This window comes from Equus asinus, chromosome 9, assembly GCF_041296235.1.
Source record: "Equus asinus isolate D_3611 breed Donkey chromosome 9, EquAss-T2T_v2, whole genome shotgun sequence".
In the NCBI taxonomy this organism is placed as follows: domain Eukaryota; kingdom Metazoa; phylum Chordata; class Mammalia; order Perissodactyla; family Equidae; genus Equus; species Equus asinus.
The window spans coordinates 46532448-46559816 of NC_091798.1; the positions used below are offsets into that span (position 1 = coordinate 46532448).

At 38.3% G+C, this 27369-nt stretch overlaps 1 protein-coding gene across 26 annotated transcripts in view; it reads left to right on the forward strand.

The window, feature by feature from the left end:
- LOC123290210 (uncharacterized) overlaps positions 1-27369 on the forward strand; it is a 140626-nt gene that overhangs the window by 55437 nt on the left and 57820 nt on the right. For 24 of the 26 annotated variants that reach the window (XR_011505831.1, XR_011505830.1, XR_011505840.1 and 21 more), the window contains one exon: positions 1496-1564. The exons of the other annotated variants lie outside the window; for them this stretch is intronic. Coding sequence is in view for 11 of the 24 variants with exons in the window: in XM_070517455.1 (XP_070373556.1) it covers positions 1496-1564 (69 nt within the window). In the remaining 13 variants the exon portion in view is untranslated. The remainder of the gene's footprint in view (positions 1-1495; positions 1565-27369) is intronic. 26 annotated transcript variants of the gene reach the window in all.

The following is a 27369-nucleotide window of genomic DNA, read 5'->3' on the forward strand; positions in this document are numbered from 1 at the left end:
GATACGAACTCTGAACTGGAGATTTGCATTCATGCATAACCCCTATAAGACATTGGGGGAAACAGGGTTGGGCAATGCAATAAGGTAAACTATGATGCAGTTTCAACATGGACCTCAGTTAATCCTATGGTGAGCTCTTGAAGTAGGAAAAGCCTTTACACTTGCCCTAAACTGAGGCAAGGTTCTAGGCCTTTGTACTCTGGCATCAGACAAACATTGAATGCAGGCTGTCCCCAGGGAGGCTGCATAACTATAGGTGAGGCAGTTCTCTTCAGATGAGGGCAACATCTGGAGAGGGACATAGTTGTGAGCTGTCAGCAACTAACATTCCCAGGAGCTTCAGGAATGAGTACCTCAATGTAGAAAGGAGTATCTGGATGGCTCACCACACTGTCTGCCTCTTTACTTTGTGGGACCTGGGCTGATTGGCTGAAAGGAGGCAGAGAAAGGGATAAGTACTAGACTGGAAGGGGCAGAAGAACATGGGTTAATAAATATCAAAAATATTATTTCTTTTCAAGTGGCCCTGGCAAGGCAAGATTAGATCAGCTTCTCCTGGGGTGGTTACAGACAAAGCATGGCTTATTGAATTTCCTGGTGCTGTTTCTTGCTGCCAAGCCTCAGGAAGGGTAAAGTGGGCCAAGTAGTGTCTATAGAACCTTTCTTATGGATTCCAAGGAAGAGGCAGTTGGAAGAAAGCTTGGGGCCTGCAGAGATGAGTTGTAGAGTAGAGATCCCAGCATAAGAAAGGGAAAGCAGCAGAGCTTTATCAGCTTGGGGCCAGATAATACTGCAGCCCATGGGTATTACTTGAATTCTGAAAATTGTAGGTTTATGGACTAAGTGGGTGTCAGTCCAGACAGATGTCCATTTAAAGGAATGGAAAAGCTGAGAAGTATTGAATGAGCTCGGCTTAAATATCCTCCACTTGGACTCAGCCACTGACTCCTTTAGAGATCAGACTCCAATAGAGATGTCTGGCATCATTGTCTTACTCTGGAGTTCTCATGACCCCTTCTAAGTGTATGGCTACTGTGGTTAGCCCTTCTGACAGATGGAGTGTGTCAAGGCAGAAGCAAATTTGAGAACCACAGTGCATACCTGAGAGCTCCAACTATGAGGCAGGGAAGACATGTGCCTATTTTATTTGTTACTGTGTCCCACGGTTGGGAACTGTTTTACTGTGTAGCAGGTACTCCTCTGCCAGGTTGAGGAGTTCATGAGGTAGGGGAGTCAGGGCTTGAGGGAAGGACTCACAGGGAAAGTGTTAATAGAAACCAATGTATTATTCTAGGAAACAGTTCCTATTGGAAGAGAAAGGCCTCAATATCAGTGACCAGAAATCTCTTGCCCAACTTGATCTTCATTGAGGCCTGGCCATGTGTGGTAGGGGAAAAATAGCTTGGTACACACCAGCTTCTCCCTGGGTCAGGCAGGATGTAGAGTCTCAGATCCTCAGGTGAGAAGGGCCAACTACTGTGCTTTGTTTTCCCAGATGAGTGATGTAGAAGCTGGTGGTGCCACTGTCTTCCCAGACTCGGGGGCTATGATTTCGCCCAAGAAGGTAAGGTCTCTTCTTTGTAGGTCATTCATTGCTTCAGGCCTCAGGCCTTGTCCATTTTTCTGCCCTACTCTTTGGCTTGCTTGACTATGACTGTGATGATCTCAGGAACTTCCTGTCTAGGCTCCCATCTTGTGGCCCCTACTTTGGGAGAAGGTGCAGGAGCTCCTTCAAGGACAGGTAGGTTTCCACATGTTCACCATATAGAGTAGATGCTGCTTGGAGAATGTCCCTTGAGTCCCAGAGCTCTTTCCCCTTGTACACAAGGAAGTGAGAGTGTTTCCTTTCAGGCTGGAGTTTCAGGAGCAAGACATGGTCAGGTCCCAGGGACCATTGGGGCTGATATGGTGGGTATATATGTAACTGAGGACTTTTCCTGAACAAAAACAAAGCCCATGCTCTTCATATGTGGCATCTCTTTTGGAGTTCAGAATTGTGTTTTCCAGGGACTGTTCTGATTTGTTTCCTCAAAACCAACTCCAGGATGTGTTCTGATAGGCCTTCTCTTTCCATGGGACAGTCTTGTTCTGGTATAACTTTCTGCGGAGTGGGAAAGGTGACCACCTAACAAGACATGCTGGCTGCCCCGTGCTTATGGGCTGCAAGTGGGGTGAGTGGTCTAAGATGTGGGGTTAGCCATGGTGGCCTCAGACTGGGCTTTGGTGGTTGGGCTCAGACTCTGAGCTGGAAGTGAACTGTTGCCAAATTCTTATAAAGCCAAGACAGTTTCCTTTCATTCATTTGCAGTACAATTAGTAAGCCGTCAATGTAAGTTTGACTAAGTTGGATTAATATGTCATAGTCTGGCTTTTATCGTTTTCCCTTTATCCTGGTGGTGGTTTTTTTAATTTTCATACAGTAAAATTTACTCTTTGTAATGTTCAGTTCTCTGGTATTTGTTAATTACATAAAGTCATGTATCTACCACCATAGTTCCATAGAACAGTTCCATCACCCCAACAATTCCCTCATCATCCCCTTTAGAGTCAACCTTTCTTCCCAGCCTCAACCCTTGCTGGCAACCACTGATCTGTTTTCCATCCTTAGAACTTTGCCTTTTCCAGAAGTTCATATAAATGGAGTCATACAGAATGTACCCTTTTGAGTCTGGTTTCTTTTGCTTAGTGTAATGCATTTGATATTCATTCATGTTGTGTCAGTAGTTTGTTCCTTTTAGTTAATGAGTAGTATTCCATTGTATAGATGTACCACTATTTGTGTATTTATTCACTAGTTGAAGAGCTTATGGGTTTTTCTAGTTTTTAGTGATTGTGAATAAAGCCACTACAAATATTTGATGCAAGTTTTTGTGTGAGCATAAGTTTTCATCTCTTAGGTAAATATCAATAAGCAGGATTACTGAGTTGTATTATAACTGTTGTGTGTGTGTATATATATATATATATATATATATATATATATTTTAAGAACTGCCCAAACTGTTTTCCAAAATACTTTTGCTTTCCTGCAAGCAATATATGAGAATTCTAGTTGTTCCACATCCTTGCTAGAACTTGGTATTGTCATTTTATTTTTTATCTAAGCCGTTATAGGTGTGTAGTGGTATCTCATTATGGTTTTAATTTTTATTTCCTTAGTGATTAGTAATATTGAATATTTTTTCATGTGCTTGTACGCCTTCTGTTTTCTTTGGTGAAATGTCTCTTCGACTCTTCTGCCCCTTTAAAAAATTAGGTTGTTTATTTTCTTATTATTGAGTTTATAGAATTCTTTGTATATTCTGAATACAAGTTTTTATGTTTGTTTTACAAGTATCTTCTCCCAGTGTATCCCTTGTTCAATTTATCTGTTTATTATGGATCGTGATTTTTGTGATATATCTAAGAAATCTTTGCCTAATGAAAGATCACAAAGATTTTTCTCTTATGTTTCCCTCTAGAAATTTCATAATTTTTGATATTACATTTATGTCTATGATCCATTTTGAGCCAGTTTTGTATATAGCATGAGGTAAGGATTGAGGGTCATTTTTTTCTTTTGGATGACTAGTTTTTCCAGCACCATTTGTTGAAAACACTTTTCTTTCTCTATTGAATTGCCTTTGAAATGTTGTTGAAATAAAGTGACGATAGATACGTAGGTCTATTTCTAGCCTATTACTTTCTGTTAATCTATGTGTTTAGACTTCCTTTATATATTTCACACTCATGATTACTGTAGCTTTATAGTAAGTCTTTAGAATCAGGTAACGTGAGGACTCCCAATTTTGTTCATCTTGTCAGTTGTTTCAGCTAGCTTAGTTCTTTTAGTTTTCCATATAAAGTTTAGAACCAGCTTGTTGATTTCTACAAAGTAAATTGTGATGAGATTTTTTTCTTTACTGTGGTAAAATATACATAACAACATTTAACATTTTAACCATTTTAAGAATGAACAATTCAGTAACATTCAGTACATTCATAATGTTGTGCAACCACCACCATTATCGAGTTCCAAAACACTTTCATCAACTCAAAAGGAAAGCCTGTACTCATTAAGAAGTCGCTCCTTATTTCCCCTTCCTCCCAGCCCCTGGAAACCACTAATCTGCTTTCTGTTACTATGTATTTGGCTGTTCTGGAAAGTTCATATAAATGGAATCATACAATGGATAGCCTTTTGTTTGGCTTCTTTCGCTTAGCATAATGTTTTCAAAATTCATTTGTGTTGCAGCATGTATCAGTGCTTCATTCCTTCTTATGGCTGAGTAATATTTCATTGTATGATTAGTTGGTTGGATAGTGGTCCCCCAAAAGATTATGTCACATCCTAACCCCCAGAAACAGTATGTGTGGCTTATTTGGAAAAATAATCTTCAGTGATATAATTAAGGGTCTCAAGATGAGAATGTTCTGGATTATCCAGTGGGTCTTAAATTCAATGACAAGTCTCCTTAGACAGAAGAGGATAAGGCACAGAAAAGGAGAAGGCCATGTAAAGATGGGAGCAGAGATTGGAGTGATGCAGCCGAGGAAACCAAGGAATGCCTGGAGCCACCAGAAGCTGGAAGAGGCAAGGAAAGATTCTACCCTGGAGCCTTTCAAGGGAGTGCAGTCCGCTGACACCATAGTTTTAGACTTTTGGCTTCCAGGATTGTGACAGATTAAATTTCTTTCCTTTTAAACTACCTAGTTTGTGGTAATTTTTCATGGCAGCCCTAGGAAACTAATACATATGGATATGTCACATTTTATTTATCCATTCGTGAGTTGATGGACATTTGGGTTATTCCTACTTTTTGACTATTGTAAATAGTGCTGTTATAAACACTTGTGTACAAGTTTTTGTTTAAACACTTGTTTTCAATTATATACCCAGAAGTAGAGTTGCCAAGTCATATGGTAATCCTATATTTAAGTTATTGAGGAACACCAAGCTATTTTTCACAGCAGCTGCCCTATTTTACATTCCAGTTTCTCCACATTGATGCCAACATTTGTTATTTTCCTTTAAAAAAAATAGCCCTCCTAGTGATTGTGAAGTGATATCTCATTGTGGCTTTGATTTGTATTTCAGTAAGGAATAATGATGTTGAGCATCTTCTCATGTGTTTATCGGCCATTTGCATATCTTCTTTAATGAAATGTCTTTTCAAGTCCTTTACCCATTTTTAAATTGGGCGGTTTGTCTTTTAATTGTTGAGTTGTAAATGTTCTTTGTATACGCTGGATACTAAACCTATATCAGATAATATGATTTGCTTTCTGCCATTGTGTATGTTGTCTTTTCTCTTCCTTGGTGGTGTCCATTGAAGCACAAAAGCTTTTTTAAATTTTAGTAAAGTCCAATTTATCTGCTTTTTTCTTTGGTTGCTGGTGCTTTAGGTGTCATATCTAAGACACCATTGCCAATTCCAAAGTCATGAAGATTTACCCCAATCTTTTCTTCTGAGAGTTTTATGTTTTAGCTCTTATTTTTAGGTCTTTGATCCATCTTGAGTTAATTTTGTATGTAAGGTAAGGATTCAACTTCATTATTTTGCATTTGGATATCTAGTCCTCCCAGCACCGTTTGTTAAGAGACTGTTCTTTCTGCATTAATTGGTCTTGGCACTCTTGTCAAAAAATTCATTTATGGACTCCCAGTTCTATTCCATTTATGTATGCCTATTGTTATGCCAGTACCCTACTTCTTTAATTACTGGAACTTGGTAGTAAGTTTTGAAATTGATAAATATGAGTCCTCCAACTCTTTTTGAATATTGTTTTGGCTATTTGTGTTTCCTTGCAATTTCATGTGAATATTAAGATCAGCTGTTACATTTATGCAAAAAAGGCCGTTGGGATTTTGATTGGGATCACACTGAATCTGTAGATCTCTTTGGGGAGTATTGCTGTCTTATATTGTCTGACAGTCCACGAACATGGGATCTTTTTCAACTTAAGTTGTCTTTAATTTCTTTTAGCAATGTTTTGCAGTTTTCAGTGTACAAGTCTTGCACCTCCTTGATTAAATTTATTCTTTTGTATTTTATATTTTTGATTCTATTTTAAATGAAATTTTTTTCTTTATTTCCTTTTCAGATGTTCATTGCTAATGTATAGAAATGTAACTAATTTTTGTGTGTGCTTGGATTTTGATTGGGATTGTATTGAATTTATAGATCAATTGAGGGAGAATTAACATCTTAACAATATTGAACCTTACAGTCCATTACAAGCCTTAAAATAATAGTCTCCATTATTTAGGTCTTTGATTTTTTGTTATTGTGGTTTTCAGCATACAGAACCTTCACATCTTCTGTTACATTTATGCCTAAATGCTTTGGTTTTTTGTGCTATTATAAATGGTACTCTTTTGAATTTCAACTTCCAGTTCGTTGATAATATATAGAAATAGGATTGAGTTTTTATTTTGACTTTTTGTCCTGTGACCTTGCTTAACTATTAGTTCATTCTATTAACTTTGTTATAAATTCTTCATAATTTTATGTAGACAAACATGTCTTCAAATAGAGAAAATTTTATTTCTTCTTTTCCAATCCATAGGCCTTTTCTTTCATTTTCTTACCTTATTGCACTGGCTAGGACCTATAGCATGATGGTGAATAGGAGTGGTGGGGGCAGATCTCTTTGTCTCATTTTTAGTCTTAGGGAGAGGCATTTGGATTTTTACCATTAAGTATGATAGTGGCTAAAGGTTTTATGCAGATGACTTTTGTCAGGCTATGAGTATTCCTTTCTCTTCCTAGTTTGCTGAGAGTATTTATCATGAATGGAAGTTAAATTCTGTCAAATGCTCTTTCTTTAACTGCTGGCATAATCAATCATATGGGATTTTTCTTCTTTAGTCTGTTGATGTCGTGAATTACATTAGTCAAGTTTTAAATGTTGAACTCATCATTCCTGGGATAAATCCCACTTAGTTGTGATGTTATCCATTGGATATATTGATGAGTTTGATTTGCTAATATTTTGTTGTAGATTTTCATGTCTACATTTATGGGGAATGTTGGTCTATAGTTTTCTTTTCCTATGTTTTTTTCTGGTTTTGTTGTCATCCTTATGCTGACCTCATAAAATGAGTTGGAAAGTATTCCCTTCTCTTCTATTTTCCAGAAGAGTTTGTGTAGAATTGCTGGTTTTTCTTCTTTAAATGTTTGGTAGAACCCACCAGTGAACCCTTTGTGCCCACAGATTTCTTTGTTGGAATGTACTTTAATAAGTTTGGGATTATTCAGGTTATCTGATTCCTATTGAATGAGCTTTTGGTAGTTTGTATCTTTTAAGGAATTTTTCCATTTCTTCTAAGTTGAATTTATTAATGTCAGAGTGGTTTGTAGTGATAGCCTTCTTTCATCCTTGATACAGGTGATTTGTGTCTTCTTTTTTTCAATACCAATCTGAATAGAAGTTTGTGGGTTTTTTATCTTTTTCAAGAAGTAACTTTTGGTTTCATGGATTTTCTCTTATTGTTTTTCTGTTTCCAGTTTCATTGATTCTGCCCTTACCAAATAATTTCCTTCTTTCTGCTTGCTTTGCATTTAATTTGCTCTTCTTTTTCTATATTCTTAGGATAGTTGATTAGGTTATTGACTGGAAACTTTTCTTCTATTCTAATATAAGCATTTAATGATACATATCCTTGTAAGCACTGCTTTTGCTGTATCATGCAAAAATTTAAATAAAGCTTTTTATTTGGGGATAATTTTAGATTTATAGAACAGTTGCAAAGATAGTGAAAACAGAGTTTCCATATATATGTTTCACCCAGTTTCCCCTAATGTTAACAATTTAACACAACCATGGTATATTTTTCAAAACTAAGAAATTAATACTTACATATTACTATTACCTTAACATCCAGACTTTATTCAGATTTTACAGACTTTTCTACTAATGTCCTTTTTCTGTTGCAGGATCCAATCCAGGATACCACAGTGCATTTAGTTGTTGTATCTCCTTCATTTATTTTTTGTTTTCAGTGGCATTAACAATTTTAAAGAGTGTTTGTCAGCAGCTTGGGTTTGTCTAATGTTTTCTTATGATTAGACTAAAGTTATGGGTTTTGAAGAAGAATGTGCCCTTCTCGTTGCCTCTCATTTTAGAGGCACATGACATCAACATGACTTATTACCGGTGATGTAAACGTTGATCACTTGGTCAAGGTCATCACATAAATTTTGATATGTTGTGTTTTCATTTGAATTCAATTCAGAATATTTTCTTGTTTCCTTTATGACTTCCACTTTGACTCATGAGTTGTTTAGAATAGAAGCTTGTTGCTTAATTACCAAATGTTTGGGGATTTTCCAGATATCTTTCTGTTTTTTACTTCTAATTTTTTTCCACTGTGGTCAGAGAACATGCTTTGTGTGATTTTGGTTTTAAAGTTTTTAAAGATTGTTTCATGGAAAAGAATTGTTTCTTGGTATATCTGGTGTATGTTTCACGTGCACTTGAAAAGAATGTGTATTTTACTGTTGCTAGGTTGAGTGTACTATAAATGTCAACTAGGTCAAGTTGGTTGATAGTGTTGTTTAGGTTTTCTATATCCTTGCTTATTTTCCATTTGTTCTGTCAATTACTGAGGAGTATTGAAGTCTAACTATAATTGTAGATCTGTCTATTTCTACTCAGTTCTGTCAGTTTTTGCTTGTGTTTTGAAACTCGTTAGGCTCATTCACATTTAGGATTGTTATGTCTTTTTGGTTAATTTACCCCCTTATTATCATGTAATGTCCCTCTTCTACCTGTTAATATTTCTTATTCTGAATTCTATTTTGTCTGATATTAATATAGCCACTCCAGATTTTTTTTTGTTTGTGTTTTAATCATATGTCATTTTTCATCATTTTACTATTTTTTTAAATTTAATAGACTTTGTTTTTTAGAGAAGTTTTAGGTTTACAGAAAAACTGGGCAGAAAATACAGCTTTCCTGTTTACTTCCTTTCCCCTCAAACACAGTTTCCGCTACTATTAACATCTTGCATTAGTGTGATACATTTGTTACAGTTCATGAGCAAAATATTGATACATTATTATTAACTAATATCTATAGTTTACAATAGGGTTGACTTTTTGTCTTAGACAGTTCTGGGGGTTTTGACAAATACATAGTGGCATGTATCCACCATTACTGTATCATACTGAATAGTTAGCCCTAAAAATGCCCTGTGCACCACCTATTCATTCCTCCTTTCTCCTTGAACACCTGGCCACCGTTGGTCTTTTTACTGTCTCCATAGTTTTGCCTTTTCCAGAATGTCATGTAATGGGAGTCATACATTATGTAGCCTTTTCAAATTAGCTTCTTTCATTAGCAGTGTGCATTTAAGATTCCTCTATGTCTTTTCATGGCTTGATAGCTCATTTCTTTATACTGATGAATAGTATTTTATTATATGGGTGTACCAGTTAGTTTATCCATTCACCTATTGAAGAACATCTTGGTTGCTTTCAAGTTTTGGCAATTATGAATGAAACTGCTATAAACATCTATTTGCAGGGTTTTGTGTGGACATAAATTTTCAGCTTATTTGGGTAAATACCAAGGAACACAATTTCGGGATCCCTATGGTAAGACTATGTTTAGCTTTGTAAGAAACTGCCAAACTGTCTTCCAAAGTGACTGTTCCATTTTTTATTCTGACTAGCAATGAATAAGAGTTTCTTTTGCTCTCTGTTCTCACTAGCATTTGGTGTTGTTGGTGTTTTGTTTTTTCAGCATTCTAATAGGTATGTAGTAGTATCTCATTGTTTTAACTTGCAGTTCCTTAATGATATATGACGTTGAGCATCTTTTCATACGCTTACTTGCTTTCTCTGTATCTTCTTTGATAACGTGTCTGTTCGGATACTTTGACCATTTTCTAACTGGGTTGTTTGTCTTCCTATTGTTTAGTTTAAGATTTCTTTGTATGTTTTGAATAACAGTCCTATACCAGATATGTGTTTTACAAATACCTTTTTTCAGTCTGTGACTTGTATTTCATTCTCTTGACATCATTTTACTTTTAACCTATCTTTACATTTAAAGTGGGTTTCTTGTAGACAGCATATGCTTGTCTTGCTTTTTCATCCAATTTGATAATCTCTATCATTTAATTTGTGTATTTAGATCATTTATGTTTAATATAATTACAATATAGTTGGATTAAAATCTACCATTTTTCTAGTTGATTCTTATTTGTTTCATCTGTTCTTTCTTCGTTTTTCCCTCTTTTTCTGCCTGCTTTTATATTGACTCTTTTTTCTGATTCCATTTTATCTCCATTGGGTTATTATTTGTACCTCTTTTAAACAAGTTTTAGTAATTGTTCTAGAATTTAAAATATACTCCTTTAATTAATCACAATCATCCTTAAAATAATATTATACTACTTCATGTATAGTTTAAGAACCTTATAATAACACTCTCAACTTCTCTCTTCCAATTTTCTACTATAGTTGTCATAAATTTTACTTGATCATATGCTATAATTCCATAATACTTTGCTACTATTTTTGCTTTAGACAGTCAATTATCTTTTAGGCTATTAAGAATATGAAAACATATCTTTTCCAGTTATTTATCCTTTCCCAAACATCTTTATTTCTTTGTGTAGATATACATTTTTGGAGGGCAGGTCTGTGGTAGTGAATGATCAGCTTTTATTTATCTGAAAAAATATTTTGGACTTCTGGTTTCCAGCCGAGCATGTAAGGACCTTAGAAGTTGTCATTCCATCTTAAGAAGTAAAAAAGCTGAACAAACTGAAAAATCACTAAGTGTTTTTAGATCCATCAGAGAAATGAGGTCAAAGGCTGAACCTCTCCCACATAAATTGGAGAGTCAAAAAGGTAGAGAGAATCACAACTTAACTGGAGCAAAAACTCACCACCATAGGAATGAGTCCTGGAAAAGAAAAACCTGAACTATGATTAACAAATTGCTGAAGGCTCATTGTGGACAAGCTTGAGAGATTAAAAACTCCAGGGAGATCCTGGGCATCAGAAGGCTTTCATGCGTTTATGAGTTTTACCTCCAGGAGCTCGACTAAGTTCTCACAGTGAAGATCATCGGAAAATCTTCTCTGGCTTCCAGCAGGGATAGAGAAAAAGGAACCAATTTTAATTATGCCAGAGCATTCTGTTCTTCTTAACAAGGCCTGCCCTTGGGAGAAACTGTTTTACCACAGCATAACCTGCTGGAGTTTTATTCTAGCCTAACCAACCTGGGGAAAGGGAGATACCCTACTCAAGCTCACCCTAGTCTTCTATGTCGGGAAAGGAAAATACCAACTCCAGCCCCCTCTGGCATCTTCTCCTACCTAAGGGGGGCAAACTGAGAAGCATAGGTGAAGTTGACAGTCCAGGGACACAGGCTTACCAAGAGACTGAGACCTAATCATGTGACTATAAAATGCTTTCACTCTTTCCGTACCTTACCAGTATATTACTAAATGCCTACTCATCACCATTCCTTTTTCCAGATACGTCATGTCCTCCTTTCAACAAAAGACTAGAAGGCATACTAAAAGGCAAAAACACAGTTCGAACAGAAAGAGCAAGCCCTAGAGCCAGTCCTAGATATGGCAGGGATGTTGGAATTATCAGACCATAGATTTAGAAGAACTATGATTAATATGCTAAGGGCTCTAAAGGAAAAAGTGAACAACATATAAGAACAGAGGAGTAATGTAATCAGAGAGATGGAAACTCAAAGTATCAAAAGAAAATGCCAGAGATAAAAAATACTGTAACGGAAATGAAGAATGCCTTTGATGGGCTCATCAGGATACTAGACACAGGCAAGGAAAGAATTAGTGAGCTTGGAGATATGTCAATAGAAATTTCCCAAAATGAAAAGCAAAGAGAAAAACATCTTAAAAAAATAACAGAGTATCCAAGAACTGTGGGGCCAACTACAAAAGGTGTAAAATATGCATACTCAGAATTCCAGAAGAAGAGAGAAAGGAGCAGATGAAATATATGAAACATTAATGACTGAGAATTTCCTCAAATTAATGTCAGACACAAAACCACAGGTGTGGGAAGCTCAGAGAATGACAAGCAGGATAAATACCAAAAAACTACACCTAGACGTACCATGTTCAAAATGTAGAAAATGAAAAATAAGGGAAAAAAATCTTGAAAGAAGCCAAGAGTAAAAAATAACTCTCTGTGAAGTGGTATAGTGTTATTTGAAAGTGGACTTGGTTAGTTGTAAAGGTATACTGCAGACTCTAGGGCAACCATTGAAAAAAAGTAAAAAACAAAAATAATCAATTATACTTCAATAAGACTGTAAAAAAAGTATAATTGTTATGCTAAGAAAGGAGTGAAAATGGAATTATATAAAATGCTCAATTAAAACCACAAAAGGCATAAAAAGAGTGGTTGACAAAAATAGGAACAAAGAACAAGGGCAACAAATGGAAAATAGTAATAAATATAGTAGATATTAATCAAACTATATCAATATTGACTTTACAGCCACCAGGTAAGACAGTTTGGCAGTTTCTTACAAAACTAAACATAGTCTTACCATGTCATCCAGCAATCACACTCCTTGGTATTTACCTAAATGAGTTAAAACTTGGATCCACACAGAAACCTGTACACAAATGTTTATAACAATTTTATTCATATTTGCCCAAACTTGAAAGCAACCAAGATTGGTGAATTGATAAACTGTGGTACATCCAGACAATGGGCTCTTATCCAGCACAAGAAAGAAATGAGTTATCAAGCCATGAAAAGACGTGGAGGAACCTTAAATGCATATTGCTAAGTGAAAGAAGTCAATCTGAAAAGGCTACATAATGTATGATTCCAACTACATGAAATTCTGGGAAAGTCAAAACTATGGAGATAGTAAAAAGATCAGTGGCTGCCAGAGGTCGCGGGGAAGAAGGGATGAATTGACAGAGCACAGAGGACTTTTAGGGCAGTGAAACTATTCAGTGTGATACTATAATGGTGGAAACGTGTCATTATACATTCGTCCAAACCCATAAAATGTACAACACCAAGAGTGAACCTAATGTCAACTATGGACTTTGGATGATAATGATGTGTCAATTTAGGGTCATCAGTTGTAGCACATGTACCACTGTGGTGCAAGATGTCCATAGTGGGAGAGATTGTACATGTGTGGGACAGGGAATATATGGGAACTCTATACTTTCTGCTCAGTTTTGCTGTGAACCTAAAACAGCTCTAAAAATTAAAGTCTATTTTTTGAAAACTATTTATTTTTCCTTCAGTTTTAAAAGTTTGTTTCACTAAGTATTGAATTCTGGTTGACAGATTTTTTCTTTCAACCTTTTGAAGATCTCACTCCATTGTTTTCTGGGTTACGTAGTTTCTAAATATGTCTGCTATAATTCTTATCTTTGTTTCTCTGTGTGAATTGTTTCTTTTTTCTCTTGCTGCCTTCAGGATTTTGTCTTTGGATTTCAGCAATTTGAATATGATGTGTCTAAGTGTGATTTTGGAGTGGTGGTATTTATCCTGTTTGTGATTTCTGAGCCTCTTGTATCTCTAGTTTATATTTTTCATTGTTTTCTGAACATTCTTGGCTAACCTATCTTTAATTGTTTTTTCTTTATCTTTATATTTCCTCCTTCTGGGATTCTAATTACACATAGTTAGACCATTTGATTTTGTCTCACAGCTCCTGGATACTCTATTCTGTTTTTTTAAATGTATAGATACACACTTGTTCTCTTTGTATTTCAGTTTGAGTAATTTCTCTTGCCCTATCTTCAAGTCTCCTGATTCTTTCCTTGGCTGTGTTGAGTCCACAATGAACCTGTCAAAGACATTTTTCAGCTCCCTTACTGTATTTTTTATTTCTAGAATTTCCATTTGACTCTTTCATATGATTTCCATATTTCTGCTGAAATTCCCCATCTGTTCATATGTCATCCACTTTTTTTCACCAATACATTAACTTATTTGTCATAGATATATTAAATTCCCTATCAAATCATTCCAATATCTGGGTTTTCCCTGATTCTGTTTCAGATAACGGGCATACCTTGTTTCATTGTGCTTCACTTTTTTGCACTTTGCAGATAGTGTGTTTTTTGCAAGACCCTCCACCAACAAAAAGATTACGACTCCCTGAAGGCTCAAATGATGGTTAGCATATTTTAGCAATAAAGTATTTTTTAATTATGGTCTGTACATTGTTTTCGTAGACATACGCTATTGCACACTTAATAGACTACAGTATAGTGTAAACATAACTTTTATATGCACTGGGAAACCAGTAATTTGTGTGAATCGCCTTATTCTGATATTTGCTTTATTGAGGTGTTCTGGAATCGAACCCACAGTATCTCTGAGGTATGTCTATATTGCTTTGTATCTTAGTAGCGCTTTATTTTCTTGCTTTTCTGTGTGTCTTATAATTTTTATTGCATACTTATGTGTAAATAATATGTAAGATCATGATATAAACATGATTTTCTTTGGAAATGTACACAATTCTTCTCCTAAACCATTAATGTGGGGAGTTGAGTCAATTTAGTTAGTATGTGACCTGGTTTTGAGATGTTTTGTTGTTATGTTTGCCTTCAGTGTACCTCCAACTTTATAACGTTTTGCTTAGGGTAGGGGCTGAGTTTCCAGAGAGTTTTGTTTTTTTAATATTCCTACCTCACCTGCAGCTTTGAGATTTCTCAGTGCACTTATATCTCAGAGAGATTTCCTGATGCACTCTTGCCCCTCCCCAGCAGTAATCTTCTGTTGCTTGGTACTCATACTTGCTAGCCTGCTGGTGGGGACCAGTGAGGATTCTATGTTGTCCTGGTCCAGTCTCAGTCTTAGACAGGTTGCAAACTCTGTTACCCTGTGGGAGGGTCAGGAAGTAATCTGGCCCCACATCTTTAGAGCTGTTCTGACACTGTGAGAGAGGCATGGTACTCTCTCCTGCCCAAGACCAACAAAAAATACAAGGAAGAGTTTGACTGTCATGGAGAGGAGGGTCGGGATCACTGAGAAAGCCCCAGGGACAGAGGGCCAGACTTTGTTGTGAGCACCCAGTGAAGGTCTGTGGAGTAGAGTATGTGAGAGCTGTGAATTTCCCTCGTGTCTGTGACTCCCAGAGGTCCCATTCTCTCATATAGCCCATACTTTGCCTTTAGCAATTTGTTTAAAAATTTTAGGTAAATTCTTCTTACCTGCTTCTGTGGTGCCCAGTGTTTCTTCCTTTTGTGCTTTGCCACACCTGTGCTCACCTTCCATCTCTCAGTGGTGGTACCTGTCTTTCCTTGGATTTTAGGCTTTTGAGTTGCCCTGTGACCTCAGATCTCAGATGGGGTGAGGAAAAGTTACAGTTTTGTAGTTTATCTGGCTATTTTTGTTTTTGTTGTTAGGGTATGAGTAATACTCTTCCCAGCTTTCTACATCCTGGAATTCTTTGTGCTTTTAGGAATTTTTTCCATAATCTATCCCATAAGTGTTTAATATGTAGCATGATGATTGATGTTTCCTTTTGTTTATTTGCAGTTTTGATTTCCTGTTTGACTTACAGTTAAATAGTGAATTTTTTAAAAACAAGGTAGTTGAGATTTTTATTTAATCTTTTGATCTTTATTTCTACTTTTACAATATTATCATCAAAGAATATGGGCAATTAAATTTTCAAAAGTCAAAATGTTAAAGTTGTTTTTATGACATTTGACCAGAATGTATATTCAATATTTATGAGATATAGTATTTAATATCTCTACTAAGCCAAGTTTATTAATTATTAATAATAATAAAGTTCTCTGTATCCTTATTTGTTTGATCTATTAAAGAGTGAAAGAAGGGGGCTGGCCCCGTGGCCGAGTGGTTAAGTTCAGGCACTCTGCTTTGGTGGCCCAGGATTTCGCTGGTTCACATCCTGGGCACGGTCATGGCACTGCTCATCAGGCCATGCTGAGGCGGCATCCCATATAGCACAACCAGAGGCACTCACAACTAGAATATAACAGCTATGTACTTAGGGGGCTTTGGGGAGAAGAAGAAGAAAAGAAGGAAAAAAGAAGACTGGCAACAGTTGTTAGCTCAGGTTCCAATCTTAAAAAACAAAAAAAAAGTTCTCATCACAAGGAAAAAAAAAGACTCAAGTATGTTAAAGGTATCCATTGTGATAATAGTTTTATCAATTTTCTCTTGAATTACCTTTCTTCCTGGTTGTTTTAGCTACTTTGTAAGCTGTTATTCAGCCCCAAAATATTTATAAATGTCTTAATTTTGGAATATCATAACAAAATAACCCTCTGATTTCATTTAGTCATTTTTTTCTTTTTTAAAAAAGTATTTTATTGAGGTCACATTGATTTATAACATTTTGTAAATTTCAGGTATGCATCATTGTATTTCAGCTTCTGTATAGACTGCGTGTTCACCACCAAAGATCTAGTTTCCATTTGTCACCATACACATGTGCCCCTTTACTCCTTTTGCTCTACCCCCACCCCCTTCCCGTCTGGTAACCACCAATCTATTCTCCTTATCTGTGTGTGTGTTTGTTTATCTTCCACATATGAGTGAAATCATACAGTATTTGTCTTTCTCTGTCTGACTTATTTTGCTTAGCATAATACCCTCAAGGTCCATACATGTTGTTGCAAATGGCGTGATTTTATCTTTTGTATAGCTCAGTAGTATTCCATTATGTATATATACCACATCTTCCTTATCCATTCATCCACTGATGGACACTTGGGTTGCTTCCACATCTTGGCTATTGTGAATAATGCTGCAATGAACATAGGGTTGCATAGATCTTTTTGAATTACTGTTTTCATGTTCTTTGGATAAATGCCAAGAAGTGGAATAGCTGTATCATATGCTCTTTCTATTTTTAATTTTTTGAGAAATATCCGTGCTGTTTTCCGTAGTATTTGCACCAGTTGGCATTCCCACCAGCAGTGTATGAGGGTTCCTTTTTCTCCACATCTTCTCCAACACTTGTTATTTCTTGTCTTTTTAATAATAGTCATTCTGATGGGTGTGAGGTGATATCTCATTGTAGTTTTGATTTGCATTTCCCTAATAATTAGTGATGTTGAACATCTTTTCCTGTGCCTGTTGGCCATATGTGTATCTTCTTTGGAAAAATGTCTGTTCATATCCTCTGCCAGTTTTTTGATCAGGTTCTTTATTTTTTTGTTGTTGAGTTGTATATATTTGTTGTTGAGTTCTTTATATATTTTGGAAATTAACCCCTTACTGGATGTATGATCTGAAAATATTTTCTACCAATTGATGGGTTTTTTCCTTTTGTTGATGGTTTATTTTGCTGTGCAGAAGTTTTTAGTTGATGTAGTCCCATTTGTTTCTTTTTTCTTTTGTTTCCCTTGCCTGAGGAGACATGATATTCACAAATATGTGGCTAAGACTGATGTCAGAGAGTGTACTGTCTATGTTTTCTCCTAGGGATTTTATGGCTTCAGGTCTTATGTTCAAGTCTTTAATCCATTTTGTTAACTTTTGTTTATGGTGTAGGATAATGGTCTACTTACGTTCTTTTGCACATGGCTGTCCAGTTTTCCCAGCACCATTTATTGCAGAGACTTTCCTTTCTCCATTGCATTTTCTTGGCTCCTTTGTCAAAGATCAGCTGTCCATAGATGTGTGGGTTTATTTCTGGGCTTTCAATTCTGTTCCATTGATTTGCACATCTGTTTTTGTGCCAGTACCAAGCAGTTTCGATTACTATAGCTTTACAGTATATTTTGAATTGAGGGAATATGATACTTCCAGCTTTGTTCTTTTTTCTCAGGATTGCTCTGGCTATTTGGAGTTAGTAATTTTTTTCTATTGCTACTTCTGATTTCTTCTTGCTTCATGTATCTTTGCCCATCTCTTTACTTTTAATCCTTTTGCTTGTGTCCATATCCACTGCAAAAACTCAAATCCAAGTGTATTGTCATGCCTTCTCTAGTCTACTGAAATACATTCTTAGTTGGTCTCCTTGTTTCCTCTTTTACTTTACTAAAATCCATTCTCCACTCAACAGCCAAAATGATCATTTTCCAGCTAAAAGCTCTCCCACGGCTTCTCTCACATATGCTTCTTACTATGGCTTATATTATATAGTCTATCCCCACCCTATTTCTCCAACCTCATCTCATACCACTCTCCCCTTTGTTCACTGTCCTCTAGACGTACTGGCATTATTTCTTTTCCTTAACCATTTCATGCTTTTACCTCAGGGCTTTTGCACTAGATAGTCCTTCTACCTAGAAGGCTTCTTCTCATGACTAATGCCTTCTTTTCATTCAGGACTAAGGGCATTCGTCACCTCAGAGAATTCTTCCCTGGCTACCCAATGTAGAGTAGCCGTTCTATCATCAAGTCACTCTATTATGTTGTTTTATTTTTTCTTTAAAGCTTTTGCTAATATCTGAAATATTCTTGATTATTTACTTATGCACTCAGTGAGAGTGGGTACCTTGTATGAGTTGTTTACTGCTCTTTCTCTGGTTTCTCTAACCCTGCACATCTCAGGGAAGTTTTCTTCAGCTGTTTCTTTGATTATTGGATCGTCATCTACTCAGTTCTCTCCTTCTAAAATTTATTTTATACTGACTTTATCTTGTTTGGAGTTTTCTACAAGATCTCATAATTTTCTTCTTTTTATGTTTTTCCTTCAGTTTCTCAGAATTTCTTTCAAGTTTGCTAATTCAGTGATTCTTTTTTTCTATAGTACAGTCGTGCATTTAACGAAGGGGATAAGTTCTGAGAAATGCATTGTTAGGCAATTTTGTTGCTGTGCGAACATCATAGAGTATACTTACGCAAACTTAGATGGAATAGCCTACTACACACCTGGGCTATATGGTACTAATCATGTGGGACCACCATCGTATATGTGGGTCCGTTGTTGACTGAAACATAATTATGCAGCCCATGACTGTAAATAGTTTTCTGTTCAGTGCTTCCATTGAGATTTTAAATCTACACTTCTACAATCATGTTTTTTTCTCTGTATTCTTTTTTTTCCTGATGATATCGTTCCTCTTGACATAATGTCCTTTGGAATTATGTTGGAAAAATCGTTCTTCAGGTTGAGTCACTCTTTTGAACTGCTAATTTTTTTTGTTTGTCTCACATTTTGATGTATTTGTTTGCTTATCATTACAGAGGGAGGCCTGAGTTTCCCAGTACTAGTGATGCGGGGTTGGTGAGCTGAGGAGTCGAAAGAAAGATTTCTTAGACTCTTAAGATCTGGCAGTAGTGCTCTTTTATTTAGAGAATAGAATAGCATGGGGACAAGACCCACGGGCAGTCAGGCTGCTGCTTGGGGACAGGGCCCACGGGCAGTCAGAGATGCTGCTGGCATGGGGAGCTGCTGCTGCCGCCGCTGGCATGGGGATAGGACCCACGGGCAGGCAGAGCTGCTGCCGGCATGTTGCTGCTGCCACTTCTGCTGCCGCTTCTGCTGCAAAGTTGGGTGGAGAGTAAGGCTAAATTTAAGGCAGAGGTATGTGAGTTATCTCTTTACAAGACAAAGGAATATGTAAAAAAGTTAAAATAGTATCAGTGCCCGTAGAGTCTGGCCGTTTGGTGGTCCCACAACTTTTAGATAAGAATCAAACCAGATTGAGTAAATGGCAGAAGTCACCGCTTGAATATTATCCTCAGCTAAAGACAAAGGAGGATTTGGCAGGGGTGGGGGAGGGGGGTCAGTTACATGAAGTTGCCAGACAGTAAACAACTTAAGTTCTTGCCTCTGGCATTGATTAAGAGTTTCTAGAGATAAGACCATCCCCCTTCTTCCTGGCACAGAGAGGGAGGCATTTTCACAGATAGAGGTTTTCCTTAGAAATGTAAATCTTTCCCAACAAAGGGACAAGCAAATTCCACTCCTTGGAGCCTGCTTCTTATCTGTAGTTTTAAAAGTAACCATCCTAAAAATCCTCATCATAAACCCCCCCGAACCCATTTGGCCCTGAAATCTTTTGGGGATATGGACAATGGTCAGTCTTCTGTAACTACTTCTGGCTGTACAAGGTCATAGAGCTGTCCCTAAATGGGGCCATGGGTACAGGTAGGAGGCTCAGCAGACCGGAAAGCTGCGCCCGTGGAGTCCAAGGCTGACAAATTGTACAGATCCTCTGGTGACGAGAGAATCATTTGATGAGAGATGGTCCAGGAGGTGAAACTTTGTTGATGTGCGGAAGGCAAACAACGAAATAGACAACAAATTATAATAAGAAATAGAAGTAAGATGATTAACCCAATGAATAAGGTTTTGATAGTAGTCCAGAAACATGGACCTGACCAAGAGTTCAACCAATCATTTAGAGATAGGGCAGGGTCAGACAAGGACTTAATTTGGTGGCTCATATCAGATAGGAAGCCAGAGATATTTTGATGGTAGTCAGGAATATAGACACAACATTCAGTTTTTATAATGGCACAAGTGCCCCCCTGTGCTGCTGTCAAGACATCCAGTGCCATTCGGTTTTGGAGGACTGCCTTACGTATTTGGGATACTTCTAAATCGAGCAGTGAAAGGCTATGTTGTGTATCATTTAATGCTTTCATAGTAAATTTGTTTAGAGCTTCCATGTGCCAGATGACACTTTCGATTCCTAATTGGGGAAGGGAAATTGAGGCAACGTGGTCATACCAGTGGTAGACAGAGCGGGTCCAGCGCTGTTGCAGGTTGGGTAGGTTAGCAGGAGGAGCTATAGTAAATGTAGTTCTACCCTGCATCCAGACAAAGCCTAGGGTGCATCGTCCAATCCATCCAGGTGGCAGCCAAGGCCATAAGTTGGAGCCACATAACCACTGAGTACCATTAGGGGCTAACCAACGTATGCTGGGCCATCTATCCCAGTCAGTCCCAAACCAATCAGTATTTCTTAAGGCTATGATATGAGAACACATATAATGGGGAATTTTTCCCATAGGTCGGGTGCTATTAGGCCATGTGTCACAGGTGTGATTAGTTTGTTCCCAACATAGAGTGGCCTTTTGACTGTGTTGACCACTAGTAGGAGTGAGCCAAATATATTCGTCCCAAATTTGATATAGTCCATCCCGTGTGTATCGATAAGTTGGGGACTTTACCTTTGGAACTTGTTGTTTATGATCCACCTGTGATAAGGCAAATCTAGTTAGTATTTGGACAGTAGTATTGAAGGGAAAGGTTTGATTGTGGACAGGGAACTCCCAGGTGCCAGAGACGGATGGCCACAAGGAGACATTACGATTAGTAATAGATGAATCTTGTAAAAGAGGAGAGCCAGAATCTAATATCCATGAATGCGTACTATAGCTTCTACTGAAACATAGTTCTTCTCTCTAAAATCACCCTCATTTTTACAAAAGCTAGCCAAATTAAGATTAACTGGTTTGCAAATAAAGTATAGTTTCAATAAAACTTGGTCCAATTATTTACATAAGTGCAGCAAGAATGGCAATTGATTATACAGGCTTTTTAAATCTGCTTTGCTGGAATTTTTTGTGAGGAATCTCAGATTGAACTCTGAAGGCCTCTCGAGGTCAGAAAAGCCAAGCCAAGGACATGCTGTCAGATTTTGCCTGCAGTACCTACAAATTTGGGTGGATTTCTCTCTTCTCGAGGTCCCCCAAAATATTCTGAGGTTCCTTGCACCTGCCAGATAAGCAAGCTTCCTTACTTACCAGGTAAGATTGCCAGAATCTCTGTAAACAAGATACCAGGCCCATATTTCCAAGTGGATTTATTTCCAGAAAGTCAACCTTATTCCTCAAAGGCAGTATTGTCATATCCAAACCTGTATGTTTCTCAAATATGACATTCCAGTCAAAGCTTTGGTAATATAATCAACGTGTCCTGTTATAAGGAGAACAGATTCTTAATTGAACTTATGCAAATATTGCCATGAAATAAGCATACTCACTCACAAAGGGTTTCCAAATTCCGGAGGGATCAGGTAGGGAGAAAAAGATAAATGTTTCAGTTTTGCTCATAAAGGTATAATTTCACCAAATTGCTGTAAGTCATAGTTAGCATAAGAGAAAAGAGAAAAAGATTTCCTTAAATATGAGAAAACAAAACAACATTTCAAAAACAATATTTCAAAGTCATAAAACATTATAATCATCCTCATCAGTTCACACAGTTCTGTATAATTGATTATTGTTTAACCTTCTGTTAGCAGATCTATGAGCTTAGTTTCTGTTAGAATTCTGTAATTTCACCAGCTTATTTTTAACATTAAAACTCATTCACTTAATTGGATTTACTTTAATCTTAGCCAACTTGACCAGAAATCCTTTCAGAATTTCTCCTTCACAAACCTTCTACAACTTTCTTTTTGCCTTCAGAATTTGTCCTAAAGTCTTTCTTTTTTTTCTTTCTAGTACTTTAGGACAAATTTATCTTTCTTAACCCATCAAACAAAATACTTCCATTCTTTATACCCTCTTTACTAAAAACATACGTTTTAACTTTCCTTGAATACAGAGCTGTTTCCTTATTAATTTCCAGTAGCTTTAATTATATAGGTTAATAAGAACTTTTAACCCTTAACAGACCTAGTAAACACTAAAAAGGTAAGCAATTACAAATTGTCTTTTATACCAGCATTCTAAACACTTCATAATTTCTAGAAACATGCCACTTCACAATACAACAATAGGCATGCTTTTTAATAGACCCAAACGCTTTTCACCTCTTTACAATAAGAAGCCAAAAGTAAATAACTTAGGTACGTTTAGCAATAATGTTTCAATGTTCTATTCAATCCAAAAAATGACCCAGATACTCAGATTTTTATCATTTAACTTAACTTGGCAAAACTCAAGATTGTTACCAAAAAGAATTTCGAAGCTGTTTTTTTTTTAAGTATACAGACCATAAAACAGTTATTATACCCACTTTTATCTATTTAAACCGTTTGTTTCCAACACTTATGTTCCGATTACCTACGAAAACGTCACGAGACATTAGACAAAACTGGTCATCGTTTAAAGCTATTATTTTTGCTGATGAATTTAACAGACAACGTGAACTTATTTGACTAGTAAACCCAGGCTGCATGCCTGCATCATATGCAAATACCGACAACTCTGACAAGAAGACTATTTTCAATCAAGCCAACAAACTTAAACAAGCTTTCATTTACCAAAGGTTAATTCACATCAAGTTAACTTGAAAGACATTGGATTAATTTCTACTACATTTAAAATTTATGTAAGCACTTACTTTAAGCCAATTAAACGGAGCTCTTGATTTCTCAGAAACTGGGTTGTAACTCAAATCACGTTCTAGGTTGATCTACCTGTCCAACTGCATCACAAAGGCACAGAGAAACCCCTCAAATTTTCTCCCAGATGGAGTTAGAATGCATCCGAAAGGTGGGTCTCTGGGGATGCTTGGGGGCCTTCCCCGTGGCGGTAAAGTCAGTGTCTGACTGACAGCAGCTGGAGAAAGGGTGCAGAGTCCAATTGTGGGTGTTGACATAGTTATAAGATTTAGTCAAGTCTCGCTCAGCCTGGGCACTTTCTCTCTGAGCCAGCACAGTTGAGGCAGGGAAGAAGGAGGCAAAGACCTGGAACTGGCTGGAGGCTGGGGCTCCCAGCGCCAGAGTTGAGAGTTAAGTTCCTGGCAAAAGGCTTATTTTTCCAATTTTACAGAAGGTCAAGGTTCTACTCAGGTCCAGCCTGAACTTAACCTCGACTTGGTGACAACAAAGGAGGTGATGAACAAGACAGACAAAGAAAGGAAAAGAAGAGATCAGACCTCGCCCTCATGGCCTCTTCCAGAGGGTTATCAAGATAAGAGTCACACAACAGTTCCCCTGCCGGGGCACAGTACCCCAGCAGGATAGCTCACAGAATAAATCACAGGTCTCCTACCCTCATAACTGACTCAGTAGGTGACTAAAATACTCAGTGAGTCAACCGTCAAGAGAGGGCACCCCCACTTAGGGTTGCTGGGTGATCAGGCCCGGAAACCCAAAGTTGGGGCTCCCAGGGGTGGAGCCTTTTACTCTTTAAAGATTTCTTTGTTTCCCGGTTGCAAAGCTCAAAAGGAGGCGAAAATGGCCATTGTAACTCTAAGAGAGGTGAAAGAAACGGGTCGATTACCTTGAAAAATCCCCCCTGAACCTAGGGCAGCATCCTACCTGTCGTTCCTACTGTGGGGTTCCTATAGCAAGGGGTGATGGGGGTGTCCCCTGGCATTGCAGCCCTTGTATACCTTCCCTGCTATGCCTGGCAGTAACAGGTGCCTGGTGAATGGTCCCCGAGAAGAAAGGAGAACTTTAAGAGAGATGAAAGAAAAGGAGCCATTACCTCGAAAATGCCCCCGTTGGGGTTCCTGTAGCAAGGGATGATGGGGGCATCCCTTGAACATCTTCCCTATTCTGCCTGGCAGGAATAGGTACCTGGTGAATGGTCCCAGAGAGAAAAGGAGCCATTACCTTGAAAATCCCCCCATTGGGGTTCCTGTAGCAAGGGATGATGGGGGCATCCCTTGAATATCTTCCCTATTATGCCTGGCAGTAATAGGTGCCTGGTGAATGGTCCCCAGGATAAAGGATAGAGAAAAACAGTGAGGAACTTTCCGCCAGACTGGGGGACATTCTACCCAATTGCATCCTGGAGCCATTCTCCCAAGAAGGGGTTCCCATACTCCACCAAAGGTTCGAGTTTGGTACTTTCCTTGAACTGGAGTCCCGATTGGGACCTTCCCGCAGTTCAAAGAGTGGTCAAGTGCCATGGGAGGGATCCCAGTCCAGCCTTAGGAAAAGAAACCTTCCACAGGAGTCTTGGAGATTGGTGACCGTCCTAATGACTTAAGTGGCCGACCCGTGCCCACGTAAAATTTGTCCTTAGAGATAGAGTCAGGAAGGAATGGATTAATTCATTCTCATCACCCTGAGGCTTAAGGTACTGAGTCTCATCAAGCTGAATGCCACGATTTGCCCCATAGAGTAGCCATGGGCAGCAAACGTGGATTCATACAGCTATCCAAGAAAGTTCCCAATGGAGAAGTGAATTTAGATCCATCCTCGAAAAAGAGAAAGGCACAAGGCAAAAGGGCACTTACCAGAACTCGAGCTCACAAGCCGATGAAGCAAATCCCTGTACAGGCCACCAGAAATGATGCGGGGTCGGTGAGCCGAGGAGTCGAAAGAAAGATTTCTTAGACTCTTAAGATCTGGCAGTAGTGCTCTTTTATTTAGAGAATAGAATAGCATGGGGGCAGGACCCACGGGCAGTCAGGCTGCTGCTTGGGGACAGGGCCCACGGGCAGTCAGAGATGCTGCTGGCATGGGGAGCTGCTGCTGCCGCCGCTGGCATGGGGATAGGACCCACGGGCAGGCAGAGCTGCTGCCGGCATGTTGCTGCTGCCACTTCTGCTGCCGCTTCTGCTGCAAAGTTGGGTGGAGAGTAAGGCTAAATTTAAGGCAGAGGTATGTGAGTTATCTCTTTACAAGACAAAGGAATATGTAAAAAAGTTAAAATGGTATCAGTGCCCGTAGAGTCTGGCCGTTTGGTGGTCCCACAACTTTTAGATAAGAATCAAACCAGATTGAGTAAATGGCAGAAGTCACCGCTTGAATATTATCCTCAGCTAAAGACAAAGGAGGATTTGGGGGGGGGGGGGTGTCAGTTACATGAGGTTGCCAGACAGTAAACCACTTAAGTTCTTGCCTCTGGCATTGATTAAGAGTTTCTAGAGATAAGGCCATCCCCTTTCTTCCTGGCACAGAGAGGGAGGCATCTTCACAGATAGAGGTTTTCCTTAGAAATGTAAATCTTTCCCAACAAAGGGACAAGCAAATTCCACTCCTTGGAGCCTGCTTCTCGTCTGTAGTTTTAAAAGTAACCAGGCTAAAAATCCTCATCATAAACCGTTTTAAAATTAAGCAACCTAAAAATCCTCATCACTAGGAGTTGAGGTCGATTTTGCTGTGAAAAATCTTGAATGCTTTCAGCCTCCTGAGATGTGCAACACCATTATGGAGAGTGAGGTTGTGGTTAAGGGAAGAGTCAGATCTGATCTAGGGAATAGTCTCTTTCATCAAAGGGAGACTGTCCAGCCTTGGAGAATCAGAGGAATTGGGGACTAGTCCAGCTGTGTCTGAAGATGGGATAATTGTACTAACAAACTAGAGCCTCTTCTCAGTTATCTGTGTCAACTCTGGCAGGAACATCTAGCATGGGTCCTGGCACAGAGTTAGTACACAGATATATTTGTTGAAATGAACCAAAACGTACTGAGTGACTGCTGTATGCCTGCCTCTGTGCTGGGTGCTATGGGAAATTCAGAGATGATAAAGGCACATCTCATTTCTGCAATGGACTCCATATAGTAGGGGATATTAGCCATTTGAAGAGTTAAATAACATAGGAAGAAATTTCTCAAGAAATCTAGGTGTGCTAAAAGAAGGGAGAGCTCCCTCTGAACTGGTTAGTTGGGGAAGTCTTCCAGAAGGGGACAATATTAGCTGGGTCTTAAAGAAGTGGTTGGAAAAAGGAAGGATGTGGTTTGGGTGGACTAGGTGGTGGGAGTAGCTGATATAAAGATGAGGTAGAGGCCCTAATCAGCATGATGTGTGTGGGAGAAGTAAAAGGATCAGTTTGTCCGGGACAGACAAGGCATGTAGGATGTAGAGTAAGAAGGCCCTTACCCAGTGAACCTTGGCCTTAATTGCTAAGCATAGGATTTTAACTTTTACCTTTTGGCTGTAGGAAGGTGTTGGAGGCCTTTGAGCCCAGAAAAAAGAACTATGGTTAGAACTGCTTCAGAAGCTCCATCGGTAAATTTCCATTGGTATGAGATGAACAGGATGTAAGATGTCTCTTCTAGTATCTTTTTCCCTTTACCTCATCTATCTCTTCTCTATGTCTTCCCTTCCCTCAACCTGAGTCAGTCTCCTGAGATATTCCCTGGAGTGCCTTCTGAATTCTGCCATCCCCAAAGCAGTAACAAGCTCAACACCATACCCCTTACGTGCTAGTAGCTACTGCAATCTGGGCCCTGGCTAGTATGCGAGATGTAGCAGAGGTATTAGGGTTTTCCGAAGGGAAGTTCTGCATCCTGAACTCTGACCTGGGAGCATACAAGGTATATGTCATATTCTTGTCATATGGCTTATGAAAATTGGCCTGAAGAAAAGAAATAATGAGTGGAAGGAAGATTATGTGGTCACTCCATGCCTTGGGGATGGATGGGGAAGAGGGACTATTAGGTTCACTGATTGTCTAAGCTTCTAAGATTTTTTGCACCATCTGAAGAACCACCTTGCCTAAAGGCCCCAAGAGATCTTCATACAGTCTAATAGTTAGAAAGTGGAAGTCTCCCTCAACCCATCATTCTGCCTCCTGAGTAACTGCATACAGAGACAGAAAAGTCCAATCCCAACACTGTGTC